The 14,240-nt window shown below is 39.1% G+C and overlaps 1 protein-coding gene across 3 annotated transcripts; it reads left to right on the forward strand.

Annotated features, from left to right (window-relative positions):
• The first annotated feature begins 1,331 nt into the window (after positions 1-1,331).
• Positions 1,332-14,055, forward strand: metap1d (methionyl aminopeptidase type 1D (mitochondrial)). Of its 3 annotated transcripts, XR_003842057.1 has the most exons (12): positions 1,332-1,389; positions 2,211-2,365; positions 2,874-3,023; positions 3,103-3,251; positions 3,480-3,522; positions 3,613-3,776; positions 3,888-3,985; positions 4,869-4,916; positions 4,999-5,077; positions 5,280-5,408; positions 8,341-8,443; positions 14,021-14,055. XR_003842057.1 is itself a non-coding variant. In XM_029525728.1 (11 exons), the coding sequence occupies exons 1-10, from the start codon at positions 1,353-1,355 to the stop codon at positions 5,359-5,361; spliced, it is 1,005 nt and encodes a 334-aa protein (XP_029381588.1). In that variant the 5' UTR covers positions 1,332-1,352; the 3' UTR covers positions 5,362-5,408; positions 8,341-12,053. The 3 variants fall into 3 exon arrangements, 2 of the variants coding, with proteins under 2 accessions (XP_029381588.1, XP_029381587.1); XM_029525728.1 differs by lacking the exon at positions 14,021-14,055 and having other exon boundaries at positions 8,341-12,053; XM_029525727.1 differs by lacking the exons at positions 8,341-8,443; positions 14,021-14,055 and having other exon boundaries at positions 5,280-7,259.
• Positions 14,056-14,240: the final 185 nt, after the last annotated feature.

Raw genomic sequence — 14,240 nt, forward strand, 5'->3', positions numbered from 1 at the left:
GTGTTGAAGGGTATGTTTGCTGTTACACGCAAAAGCAAATGTACTCTGGGAATGAGGTTGAAGTTGGAATCACCAGGGCTGGAAGACTGAAAACTACATATTGCTTAATATTTACATCAATATGCTGATGAATGACCATTTTGCTTTTGGATTCATATTAGCTTATAGAAATAATACTGTTGGATATTCTAATTGTATAACTGTAGAGCTGAGTGATATGAATTCTCCAGGAAATTCTCCATGAAAGTGTACTATATCATTAGACAAAAGATAATCTATAATAATCAGACCTATACTAAAGTGAGAGTGTGTTCAGTTTGACATGGTGTTCATCAGTCTGATAGCCTAGGATACAGGATATTTGGGTAAAAAAAAGTTTGATTAAATGCATCAGACAGATGTTATCCTGCAGTGAAAAAACCAAAACCATTTCCTATGAAATGGGAATGCAGTTTCACACTAACCTCCAAGAAAAACACACACACAACACAAAACTAAAACCTTTTTCTTGAAGCCATAGTTCATATAGGTGCCGTCAAACACTTTCACCCTTGTCACTCTTTGCAACTTTATTGTACCTATAACCAAATTGTTAGCTTTCATTATCTTGTCAGATTTAATAGCCCACTGACTTTATCAAACATTGTTAGGACACGTTAACGTGAGACTTAAAAGTGTTGCCTTCATAGTTGCTCTCTGAAGGTTCCACTTTAAGGTTAAACAAATATAACCTTTGAAAACCTTTGGGGAATGTACCCTGAAGGTGACCACGACTGCTTGAGCTTGTAGCTGTTGTCAGCACAACACACAGTGTCTCATGTTAGGACTCACTTTGACAGCAGCCCAAGATGATATTTGTCTGGAAACCACTGTCACTCAGTCCATACACTTTTAAATTGGCCTACATAAACATGAAGGTTGTGCAGGAGAAATTAGCATACTTTCCTCTGAGCTTAGGACACAAGGGTTTACGGGACTTACATGATCTTCCCCTCAACAGAAATCCATGGGTCTATGGGAGTTGAGTAGTATTATTATGGAGCCTGGCGCCATTGAACAGCTATAAGTAATAATATAATAATTAAATCAAACATTATGCACCAATTAACCATACTTTACTAACAAAAAAGAAATGTGCAAAGAAAACTACATTTGACGTTTTACACAAATAAATTTGAATAATCACAATAACAGCAACACATATAAACAAACAAAAAAAATACAATAAAGATCAAACTCCAACACGAAAAAATATAAACGACACGACTGGGAGGAAAGAAAATGATAAAAACTCCGTGTTCATACGGGCCCCACAGTCGCGTCACGTGACACCCGGACCACGTGACCAGCCCATGGCGGCGCACAGTGCAGGTCGGCTGGTGAGACCAGGTAGGGACTGAACTGTAGGACACCTCAGACCACCGGAGTCTGCAGAAAGTCAAAATCAAGTGCTGTGGCAAACACGTTAAAACACGGTTTGAGGGTAATGGCCGATGTTTTTATTTATTTATCTTTTAACCCAGACGATATTAGCTTGCTAGGCTTAGCCAACAGAGAGGTGTTTGTTTACACACATAAGGAGGGCAGATTGCTAGAAGGTCCAGTCCTGGATAAATCCATCACTGACAAAACTTTGAATCTGGATTTGCCTTTGCTACCAAGGACCTTGTCTGGTTTGTGTTTGTGTAAGGGCATATAACTCACATTCACTATTTGCGCTGCATTCACCGCTGCTGTGGCTGATAGGGAAATTGTGTATGAAGCATCCGTTATCTATGGACGCGCTGCGTGGCTTTATTAGATAACAACATCATAGTGGACAGTATATTAAAAATGATGTCTTAAGTGAAGGAAAACACAGGATTCTATTCTGCAGTCAAACTTGGCAGTGTTGGGATTCCATGTAATATCTCTGACAGTGAAAGTGTTGAGCCTTGAACACAACAGATCCGCATAACATCAAAAATAAAATTTTGACCGCATACACCAAAGTTTAAATAACCTTTGTTCCCGTTATATATTATTTATTATAGTGATTTAATATTTTGTTGTGTGGCTTTTTGTACAAACTCTACCTGAATTTGAATTGCATTTGAAAAATTTTAAAGAAATACAAGTTGTTGCTACCATTTATTGTTAGCAGGAAAACATTATCAGAGAGAGCGCTCTCCTCTTCACTCTGCTGCTTCCCTTTTCTTCTTCTTCTCCAGGAATAGGTAGCTTCCTGCAGAAACAAGTAACAAGTAGCCACGTCACCACACCCCTGCTGGGTCAGCAACATCGGTCCTTCTTCTGGAGGAAGTGGAAAACTTCTCATAATGTCGTTCGCCCAGCTACAGTCAGGCCTGCCTATGCAGTGCCCAAGGTACAAGACCTAATGTTCCCATAATGCCACAGTTCTAAGCAGCATTCTCATTGGATGGTTAGGAGATAAGTTTGTGTTCATTTAAGTTTTCTTTGAGTAATTTTAATTGGAAAGTCTGACTTATCTTATGAACTTTTTTAGTATTTAACAGGCACATACTAACTTGTGTGTCCAGCTGTGACACATTTTGTGAGAACTGAAGAATTTCTAGTACTTTCCACTAGACTGTAGCAAATTATGGGGCAGTTAAGAACATCCAGGGATGCATATGGTGATTGCCATTGCAGTCTATTTAATGTAGTTAAGTCCTTCTCAATAGAAAAAATGATTTGTTAAAGAAACCTTTTAAGCATTGTTGACTGATTCAACTTTTGTAATCTTTACTGTTACACACTAAAGGCACCAAAAGTGCTCATGTAGTTTGCTAAATAATTACTTTTATTATCTAAATGACAAGAATATGACCCAACCCTCATATCCAGTCCTTTCTGTACCTTCCTGACTCTAGCACATTGTGCGGCCTGACTATGTAGGCACCGGGGTGGTGCCACAGTGGCCAGACTACATAGAGATCAAAAACCAAGAGCAGATCGAAGGCCTTGCCAGATCGTGTCAGTTAGCCAGACATGTACTGCTACTAGCTGCACGCAGTCTCAAGGTAAGCACCTATCAATACAAGTGTTGTTTATGTTTGATGAACATGCTTCTTACACAAAGTTATGATCTGTGACTTCCAGGTTGGCATGACAACAGATGAAATAGACTACATTGTGCACCAGGAGACAATCAAACATAATGCTTACCCGTCACCTCTCAGATACGGGGGTTTCCCCAAGTCAGTCTGTACGTCTGTGAACAACGTGGTCTGTCATGGCATACCTGACAGGTAAAATGGATGTTCATTCAGACTATTTACCTTCCTTTTCTCCCATTAAATACACACCGCCGCTGATACAATTGTTTATTAGCTCACAGCATCTCATCTCATGATCATCTGACCAAAATATGTCATCATTGTACAGCATATATTATTCTGCATCAGTTGTAAATTTAGAAAAATGTGAGTGCTTCACTGTATTCATCATTCATCTGTTGTTACTGGTGTGTCCTGCAGTCGGCAACTTCAAGATGGAGATATCATCAATGTTGATGTTACTGTAAGTTGATACCCTCACATTCACAAAGACATAAACAGTCAGAGCAACACTGGGCCCATCTAACATCTAACATCTGCCTATTCCTGATAGGTATATTTGGATGGTTACCACGGCGATACCTCAGAAACCTTCTTGATTGGCCAGGTTGATGAGGTTGGGCAGCGATTGGTGGAGACTGCCAAGCAATGCCGAGATCAGGCCATCGCTGCCTGTAAGCCTGGTGAACAACTATGTGTTATAGGAAACACTATAAGGTAGATGCACACAAAATATACACAGAAAGTAGATACAAATAAGATACATAGGTACCATATAATTACTTTCTTAATGTCCTTTTTTAAAACAAATTTTTGTACCTTTGTCAGTGAAATAGCCCACGCTAGTGGCTTCCAAGTGTGTCCATATTTCATCGGACATGGAATAGGCTCCATTTTTCATTGTCATCCAGAGATCTGGCACCATGGTAAGTTTGGGCCTATGCTCAGATGATTAGACAAACTCCAATATGGGATCTTAAGACAAAAGCTGCAAGCAAAAACATGACAATTGTTCTTGTCCTAAAATGTGTGTAATGTTTTCTTGAGGTTTGTATCCCCGCTAAAATATCATTGAAATATTTACATTCTCTGGAAAAAATGAACCCTTCTGCTAATGGCATTCATAAAAGCTAATTAGGGGATGGCGTTATCAAACCTGGAGTCCAGACAGAGCAACTTTAATTTATTATGACTGGTATTTTGAGTTTTCTCTTTACAAGCAGAATCTGCTGCAGTGAGCAATGCCTTGAAAAAGAGATCTCATATGGCTTTAGATCAAGGATTGTTGATTTGCACACAATTCATCTAAAATAATTTGGATAAAGGCTGGAGGCCTATGAGTGTCGTTGGAGATGGTTAACATTTCTGGTCTTTAAATGTTAATGTGATATTAGCTCAGGGACACTGTGTCCACACATGCAACATATGTGACGATCAGATCACATTTTATCACCAGTTAATTTTGGTCATCCAAAAGGTTCACATATTTTTTTCTTCCCACTGTAGCTCTTACATTCCAATAATGACACTGTTCGTATTCATGCTCTTTCAGGTTTGCGTGTGCATCATATGTGTTACTGTGTGATAATATGGATTAAATATTATTAAGTCTGGAATGCCTGATCCTTTGAGCAAGATGACTTTTGTAAGAGACTCAGAAAAGCTGTTTAATCTGTGAGGCAAGGACATCAAAATCTGAGATTAAAGGTGAAATTAATTTTAGATGCTCAATGGCTGAAATCAATTAATCATGATTCTAAATGCTCTTTTCTTTTAATCCCATAACCTTCTTTTGCTCTTTATTTTCAGCTAATGACAATGATATGACCATGGATGAAGGAATGACTTTCACGATAGGCGAGTTACATTTCATTATTTTCATGGCTGTGCACAGATGACATTGTGTCTGGCTGTGGTGCTAATTTAGTCCGTTTTTTAGAGCCCATACTGATGGAGGGGTCTACAGAGTTCAGAATCCTGAAGGACAAATGGACCGCTGTGTCTACAGATGATAAAAGGTAGGTGCAAAAAGGTCTTGCCTGTCCTGTCAAAACACATATGAAACACTTTCCCAGCTGGCATCGTCATCATCATTATCCTATAAACCTATAAAGTCTATAAATTAACTAGTGAGTTGTAGGTGTGCAGAAGAGAGATATCAGTCTTCTCGTCTTCATTCTTACGAGTGTGTTGTGTGTTTTCTAATTGACAATCATGCAGGTCGGCTCAGTTTGAACACACTGTGGTCATCACGTCTGACGGGGTGGATATTCTCACCAGATTACCAGAAGAAGATCTCTGACCTGACTGTAAATGCTGACTGCTGGACCAGCCGTCAGGCATCTCTTTGTAATTTTTATTTTTTTTACAGGACTTCTTTTAGGTTTTAAAATTAAAATTAAATCGTTAACTAAAACTTATGCAGAGACCTATATTCATTTTGCTTTATTTATTTTTTTCACCTTTTGTTGGCACACACTAGAATGAAGTAGTGTGCTCAACTGAGTGTTTATATTTTCAGTGAAAAAGATCCCTATCCTCTCCAAATATAGTCCGGACTTGTTAGCTAATTAGCACATAGCTACCAGTGCCCTTTTTATTAGTCAATAAATCACTTAAATTTGACCTAATGTCAAGGTACAAGGAAGTAACCAGGAACTCTTATAGGAAATAGTTAAATTTGAGTTCCTCTAGAAGGTTTTGGCAAAGATTTTAGAAACAGTGAGGTCTTGAAGCCAGACTTGACCACAAAAAAAGCCTTGTCACCAAGAAATACTTGAAAAATGTCAGATTTTTGAATAAAAATATTTATTTTTGTAGGATTCAGTTAAATTGTCTTAAAAAGTCATGGGCATCAGTTCAGTCTCCTCAGTGGGAGCTATGAAGTCATGTCCATTGGTCTTAGGATATATTTTTCTGCTTTGAAGATCATCAAACAAAGCGTGTTATTGTTTCCATCAGGTTATGGATATCTGGCTCCTGGATAAGAAGCACACTGTTAAGTATACCCAGCAGGTGGCAGTAGCTCTATGTAATCAAGCCTTCAGCTTGTCTCTACATTGTTTCTCAGCAGATGCATTTAATAAACAAATCTTATGATTTCATAAGATCATAGCAAATCACACAAGGATTCTTAAATTTCTCTCTATAATTAAAGTAAAAGCAGGTTTGTTTGGGCTTCAAAGAAAGTAGAGTAAGGTAAAGATTGTGTAAATGTGAGTGATAAGACACATCTGGAGAAATTCTGGATCTGTCAAATGCTGTATGGTTCATGTAAATGTGATGATTTAAAATTAAAACTTTGAACGTGACTGTAACTGAAGAGAATAGCAAAGGGAGATGCTTTGGAGAAAAAGCACAGGAGGAGAAATTGGATTGCAGCCTGCTTCAGGGTGTGTCTTCACTTCCTGCCAATGTACTCTGAGATTGTGCATGTGTCTAAGCCTGCTGTATTTGTGTGTGTGTGTCTGTGCACGCTCATGTCAGTGCCAATTTGTAGGTGGGTCAGGGTGTAGACAAATAAAGGTGGGTCTGCTAATCTAGAGTCTGCTCATAACCGGCCAGGAAATGAGTCACTTATAATTTTAAGTTATGCAAGACAAATAAAGATGAGGGTTATATGTGCATTTATTCAGATTTCAGGACATGATTTAGTGCTCTTTTTTTATTGTACAGGCCTTGAGGTTTGATGTAAGTGAAGGGTGATGTGAGTGAATGTGTGTGTCTTTCCTGCGAATCAGGACAAATGGTGTGTAAATATTTATTAGTGGCCTCCCAACAGCTTGTGATTTATTACATTTCAAATATGCCAGAAAAAAATAGCTATAAAAAGAGAAAGTGAAGTCAAAGAGCAGAGGGCAGATAATGGGGGAGTGGAGATGGGTGAAGGGGATTTAAGGAGGAACAGGGAGTGGCAGATCAGGTGTTGCATTGTGCTCATGAATTCTCATGCTTTTCCTGCATGTTGGGACTCATTCCTGCTCTGCTGTTCGCCTGTGCGTGCTCAGCCTCTTTATGCTAACGGTGATCAGTTCACACAGTATTTTCAAATCTCTTCCTGCGACATCAGATGCAAAGTCAGGTCAGGAGCCATGGGAGAGCCCTGAGTCATCCCGTGGGAGGACCCTTCTCCCGTGGCTCAGGGTTTTTTCGTACAATTTGTGCCTTCTTGTTGCCATTTATAAAGGATTTTATACTTCATGCATGTTCTGCCTACTGAGGTTTCTCTTACATACATTTTTTTTTTTACTTATTAATGACCAACACAGTCTCTCCAAATTTTATATATTCTTCACCAAATTCGTATTTGGACAGGTGCAAGAGTTTTTTGTTTGTTTGTTTGTTTGTTTTTTTAACAATGATTTGATAATTAGTTGCTGAACACTTTTTGCTTTTAACACGTTGCTTGCTTTACACAAACTGTCTGAATGTCATGTGTAAAATCTTGGTCTGTTTCAAGGCTTTACTATCAAAGGTCTTCACCTCAACATTGAAACATTATCATCAACATTATCGTTAGCAACAAGCAATACTCAATTTTCAAGAATAATTTCGTGCCAATGGCAATTATGAATACACCATTAAATGTGCTAAGAATTGGTTGAGAATTCCTGTTGGTGTTCAGCATTTGTGAATGATTATTGATGGTTTTGACTCGTCAATAGGCCCTCCAGTGTGTATTGTGCAATAAATCCACTGCACCCCGTGACAATGCCCTGCTTTAGCCCTGCTTTAGCACTGACCTGAATGTACCTTTAACTCACCAAGCAAAGAGGAGGCTGATAACTGGCTACTAAATATGTGTTAACCTAACTGGATTGGAGTAATCATTTGCAGCAAGCTGCTTTACCTATCTGCACTGTTATGTGGTGCTACATTCAAATGGCCAAATTAGCAATATATGTATTTAAGCCCTGCATCATTTAATTAAATCTTATTTGTATCTCAGGTCAGTTTCTCTCAGATCAGATGTTTGCTCTGACCTTTTTTCTGCTTTACGTTGAAACTACAGACTTGGCTAATGGACCATTTGTTTTACACTTGTTTTAGTGCTTTCAATGTGTTCCTCTAATTTATCACCCAAACAACAGACACTACTTATACACTTATTCTAATACTGGACATACTCATATCATTTCTGCATTATGCATTCGGCCAAACCCAGAGGTGTGTATATTAACATATTTGCCATCCGCTATGGTGAATTTCTCTTTAACTCTGTTTGATAGAAGATTCATAAATCAAGTAAATCTACACTCATTTCCATGTTTCTTTATTCCAGGTAAACACCTACATCACTGCATATGTGTGAGGGTGAACCTGTGATATATCACACCTACCTGGGACTTCGCTGAGGAGCACCACAGGAATGCATGGTTTCCAAGGTGATGTGTAAAAGTTTGGCATTACCATTGTGACTCTTTCATTTTCGGACTTGTGGAGGCAGATCTGTCCGACATACACATAGCCAGATGGCATGTACTGACTCTGACTGACTAACTGTCAAAACACCTGAAGGCCAAACAAGCACAGCTGAGACTGGTACTTGGACCTGAACATTCAGTGTAGCGGAACATGTAGCTACAGGCTGTGGGGTTTGTTCATCATAATAAAAGGAACACCAGGTTACACCAAACATTGTGTGACGAAGGAAGTGGTCAGCTATGTTCTTTGGGGCATGAATTGCTGCACCAAATTGTAATTTGGCATTGGGACTAGAGAAAAAGTCATCATTAATCATCGTCAGTGTGAGTTGGATTCATTCTCCAGGAAGCATGAATGTGTGTAATGAGAACCATTCTAAAATGATTGAATGATATCACAGGATTTATCTTCACGCACTATGAATGTTTGGATAAAATCTCAGGACACATTCACTATTTGGTATTGAAACCAATTGCTGTTGTCTTCTCACCATACAGGCTGTCGACATGGCAAAGCAAATATGATCTGGTGCTTTATGAGAATATGACTGGGTCCATATTAAATTGGGAGATTATGTAATACCAAGAATCACCTGAAACAGATGACACTGATTATTCTAGTTGATTCTTGATAAATCTACAAGGCAGAGCAAACTGAACCACCTTGAGTAGATGCGTATCACAAGTTAGTATAAATCTACAAGATTGTATGTGTGTGTGCCAGAGTAGCACTGTTGTAAACTCAAGGTCATCAGACTGGTGCAGGGAGGATTCCTTCCTGGCTGACACTCACAAGGTGGAAAACTTTCTTTGCTGACTTCTTGTCTGTCATAAAAAGTGTGGAAGGATTTTGGAGGAATGATTTTGCCTCATTAAATCACAGATAAGAGCCGTACACTATCCATTTTTATTGGGTCCTGATTATATCTCTTTGACTTCTCTGTGTGTCCTTGTTCCTTCAACACCCTTCATGTGCTTAAACAATTGAAGCTGACTGCTGAAATGTGTGTGTGTGTAAATGGTATGCATTGCCTCAGGCAGCTTTAAAGGGTCGCTGATAAATGTCTGTCTTCTATTGTTCTCAGATTCAAACTTGAACACACACTGGACTGCACAATACCCTCTTACTGTGTGTGGAGAAAAACCGGTTTTACAAAAATACCCCTCTAACTGAGTGTGTGTGTGTGTGTGTGTGTGCACACTCACTGGGGACACTTTGGCTACAATCTGATAAACTTGAAAGGGTAAGAGCTGTGTTTCTTCATTATTCAGGAAAAACTACTATCCAAATTAATATCTTCTTTAATATATTTCACCAAAAAGGACTGAGTCAGAGTCTACACTGTGCCGATAACATTGATATTATTATATTATTATGTATGATATAGCTGACATTTATATTTGTGTCCTGCACTGAGAGCAGCACAGAGAAGTGTAGGAACAAGCGACACCACAGTCAACCTTCCTGCTTTGACTACTTCTTCCTCCAGACCGTAGATATTTTCTGGAGTGTGCATGTACAAAATGGTACAGTGGTCAAAACAGAGACGGAAGCTCTCTGTGATGGGAATGGTGGATCAATGGAGACATTTCCAAAACAATCCTCACAAGTTCAAAGGTCCCACCAGAAACCATTAAAACAAAGCAACTCTGTATGTGTGTGTGAGACTTAACGATGAGTTCTGCCTTATAATGTATAGCCCTCTCTGGCAGCCAAAGAAAGGCAGTATTTAAGCTTTAAGTTATGGGCTCTGTGTGTGTGTGTAGATATGTGGGCTTGTTATCTTGGTGGGGTCTTGGTGTGTGTTCCCTGCAGATTCCATATGTAAGGCAGATGTCTCACAGGAACTCTTCACCTTGTTACACTATGCATCATTATTGTAGTCAAAATAAATAAGCCATATTTCATTTGTAATATTTTGAAAGTTTTTGCTCATGCTATTATATAATGAAATACCAAACTATTTCACAATGCATACTGTGGTTTCTATAGTTCTAATTTTAATGGTGTGACATGACATGTGTAATGCTTTAAACACGTTTTATTTGTATTGAATTCATGAAATAACAGGGAATTAACAAACACAAGGGCCTTCAATTGCTTGTATCCAGCATGCTGCCATTTTTGATCTAAATGCTACCATTGGTGCATTAACTGACACTGTAACAAGCAGGTGACTCTCACATGATAATCACTGGTGCCCAGTGGCTCGCACTGCAAGAAGATACTAGGTTTGATTCCCAGGCCGGAAGGTTGCATATTTTCCCCATGCCAGCTTCCTCCCACAGTCCAAAGACATGTAGGTTTGGGTTAGTTGGTGACTCAGAATTGCTTTTTGTCCTAAGTGTGAGTGTGAATACTTGTTACTCTTTATAAATTTGCACTGCAACAGCCTGTAACATGGACCTGGATTAAGCAGTATAGGCAATAGATAGGTATCTTAATGCTGAACATACCAACTTTTTGTCCTGTGATAAATACAAAGGGTTCATTATTTTGAGTGGAACAAATCTGGACCTAATCGTATCGAGTTATGTAACAGTTCTTCTTGCAATCTTTTTCAGGCCCTTTTTACATTGTCCTCCAGCTGCTACACCTTTACATGAGGAGCTTCACAGTCCTGTAACAGTCGATTACTCCTCACTACAGGGACAATTGTCTGAAGCAATTTGCACAAAATCATATTTCTCAAAGAGTGGGCACAGTGATATCTACTACCCCTCCCATATAATCTCAGCTGGTTGAGGAATCAATTTAAATATTACTATTTTACAGTTTCGCTGCTCTCATATAGAGACAATAATGTTTGTAGTGGGAGCTGTGATGTGACTGTCTAATGACATTTAGTGTTTCATCCTTTCCTTCTGTGTGTGACAGGAGCCCAAGGCCTACAATGAGACAGTCTGTCAACTGAACTGAGAGGAGAAAAAATAATAAAATCATTCTCCGCATGTGACTTACACACCTTATCTAATCAGGGACAGACAGTGACTCAAATGTTGCTGTATAAGCTTAGTCAAGCATTTTGTCCTTGCCCTGAATCTGTCGGGAAAAATGTGAACTTGGGGTTAGTTCATATCTTTTGAAGCCCTCCTGAACCTACTGACATTGTGTCCCCTTCCACATCCACTGCTATTTCATATTACTTCCTCTGGCCAGGCTGATACAGGGATACACACGATAACACACACACACACACAAGCTTTGCTTATTCAGGACATAAACAAAGAAAAGGCAGTTATCCCAAGGGTGTTATGGCACTGCTGGATGAGACATCAATTACTCCCTATAGACCGTAATCAATACACTCATCAAAGTGGGGAGATAAGCCATTACAATCTGCACTGTGTGTTTGTGTGTGTCTTTATGTTTTAACCATGAGAGTGTAAATTCCACAAAGACATAGGATCAATACTGTGAATGAGAGATACCACATAGGGCAATGTAAATTAGACATTTGTCCCCTCAATGTCAGTTGATTGCTAACTGACAGCACTCTGCTTTGTTTTTGTTTTAAAGTACATGACCCACACACAGCATCCCCACCGTCTTTAAACTGTTTATTCTTGATGTTCATGCCAGAGATGTCTTGTAAACATTTTCTTTGGAATCAGTGTATTAAATACACAATTATAATGCAAAAAAAATCATGTGCGAATGTGAGTGAATTCATGAGACAAGATCTCTTTGTGTAGTATCTCACCATCATTGTAATGTAAATCCCAGTTGGAGTAACTTACATTTCTCACACATCACACATCCTCTCACTTAACTCTTTCCAGTAAGGCAAAAAATCTAATTTTAGAAAACTATTCCTTTAAGATATACTACTGCAAAATGACTATACTGAGACCCAAAGGGCCTGCTGTTATTTGAGAAGAACTCGGGCAGCAATAATCATTAATCTTTTGGCTCTCTATTCAAGCTGACACTCAGTTTTCACTGTGATGTTTCTTTGGTCTGTGTCACAATCTCCCATAAATTGTCAACACATTTACAGGTTTACATAATCAGCAATAATAACTGAAAGTGCACTGCATTCATATGTTGCAGTTGCAACTTTGGGTGTGTTCAACGTGACTGCGAAACTGATGCATGTGTGTGTGCGCACACACTTGTAAGTACCTTTGGCTTACGTGTTTCTACAGTGTCATAAACACACCCTCTGAGTGGTAAGGGTGCCACACCCTCAGGTGAGTGGGGATTGGTTTCCCTTGGTGTACCTGGAGCGGTACCTTTAAGAACAAACACAGGGCTGTGGCTTGGGCGAGTTCAGTCGCTGCATTTTTAACATGTGATTTTGTCAGGGGAAAATTGCTTTGGTTGTCATTCCTCTAAAGCGCTCCAGGGAGGGTTTTTGCTCCTCTGCTGTCGTAACATTGTACACAGAGCTAGAAAGACATTTTATAATTTTATATAGATGCAATTCATTGTATATAGATAGTATTAAAGTACAATGTTTTGTTAAACGTTGAATTAAATTATTTAAATCCCAGACAAGAAGTGGAGATTCAGCTAAAATGAAATAACATGCCAGATCTAGATCATGGTTCAGATTTAATCAGTAATTATTCACTGATAAAGTCATATCTATTCAACAGAGATAACAAAAGAGTCAATATGGATCTATTCCCAAGTATCTTATCAGTACTTACCATTTGTTTATCCACTTATAAACAAACTCATTTCATACATTTATTTGATTTGCTGTTAGGTCTTTGGTAAGCACAAAGTATTCTGTGACACAAGTGTGACACAAAGACCATGACTGAATGTCAACAGATTGACACTCAGCTGTAGCTGCAGTGGCATTCAGTGTGTGTATGTGTGTCCAAGATGCAACCTTTATTTCCCTGGTGGGTAGCAGACAAAGAATAAGAAGGGGGATAGTCATGTTGTCAGACTCTGTTGTGTGAGGTGTGATGACTTGCAACAATAACACAATCAGAAAATTAATTTTGACTGTCACTTAAAGCAGCAGGGATGGTGATGGTGAGGCTGAGGTTAACAGAGAAGGAGAGCTGTGAACAGATGTTGAGCAGAGGATGTAGCTCCATCGTCCTTCATAGCTCCTACCTAAAGCCTTTGTTATCAGACGTGTCTGTTGGTTGCTGGAAGGATAACGCAGATTTTCACAAAACTGGGTGGCAGGATGGTGGATTAGGGATTTGTTGGGTCTCTTTAAAAACTTCATGAATTTGGTCCCGACTTGCTCTCTATGTGAAGTGCCTTGATGCAATTCTGTTATGATTTGGATTTACAAATGAATTTGCTTTGCCTTGCTTTAAATTAGCCAGAGAGGAATCCATTTGGTGCATACCATTTGAAATTGCCTTTGGCAGGGGCTCTAATGTTGGGGATGTGTCAATATGCTACTATGCACACGCAAACTTTAGGCATGGACATTGACTGTGAAAAATCCACAATCCAAGAGCAATCTACAGTAAACACACCACTCCTCTATCAGTGATCGGGCTGATTCCTGTTTTGACTGTGACCTCCTATGGACAGAGACATAATTGCTGCTCTTTCCACAGGCTGCTGCTCTCACCTGGAGCTGGAACAACAACACCACAAACTGGACAGGAAAAAAGAACAAAGATGCCTAAATGCAGTCAACCCGGAGTTGATCACATGATTTGGGGATCCTGCTTGCTTCAAGAAAGTAATTAAAATGCATTTAAATGTATATCAAATCCACCATGCTTTTCCCATCTGTTGATAAAGAAACAACTATTTTACTGTAAGAACTCAGGA

The sequence above is a fragment of the Echeneis naucrates genome, chromosome 17, assembly GCF_900963305.1.
Source record: "Echeneis naucrates chromosome 17, fEcheNa1.1, whole genome shotgun sequence".
NCBI classification, from domain to species: Eukaryota; Metazoa; Chordata; class Actinopteri; order Carangiformes; family Echeneidae; genus Echeneis; species Echeneis naucrates.

What these genes read in the sequence shown, in the direction of transcription:
- metap1d (XM_029525728.1), top strand. Translation starts at nt 1,353, where the DNA reads ATGGCGGCGCACAGTGCAGGTCGGCTGGTGAGACCAG. An exon ending in GTTATAGGAAACACTATAAG is followed by an intron (nt 3,777 to 3,887) that starts GTAGATGCACAC and finishes TACCTTTGTCAG; the next exon opens with TGAAATAGCCCACGCTAGTG. An exon ending in TCCAGAGATCTGGCACCATG is followed by an intron (nt 3,986 to 4,868) that starts GTAAGTTTGGGC and finishes CTTTATTTTCAG; the next exon opens with CTAATGACAATGATATGACC.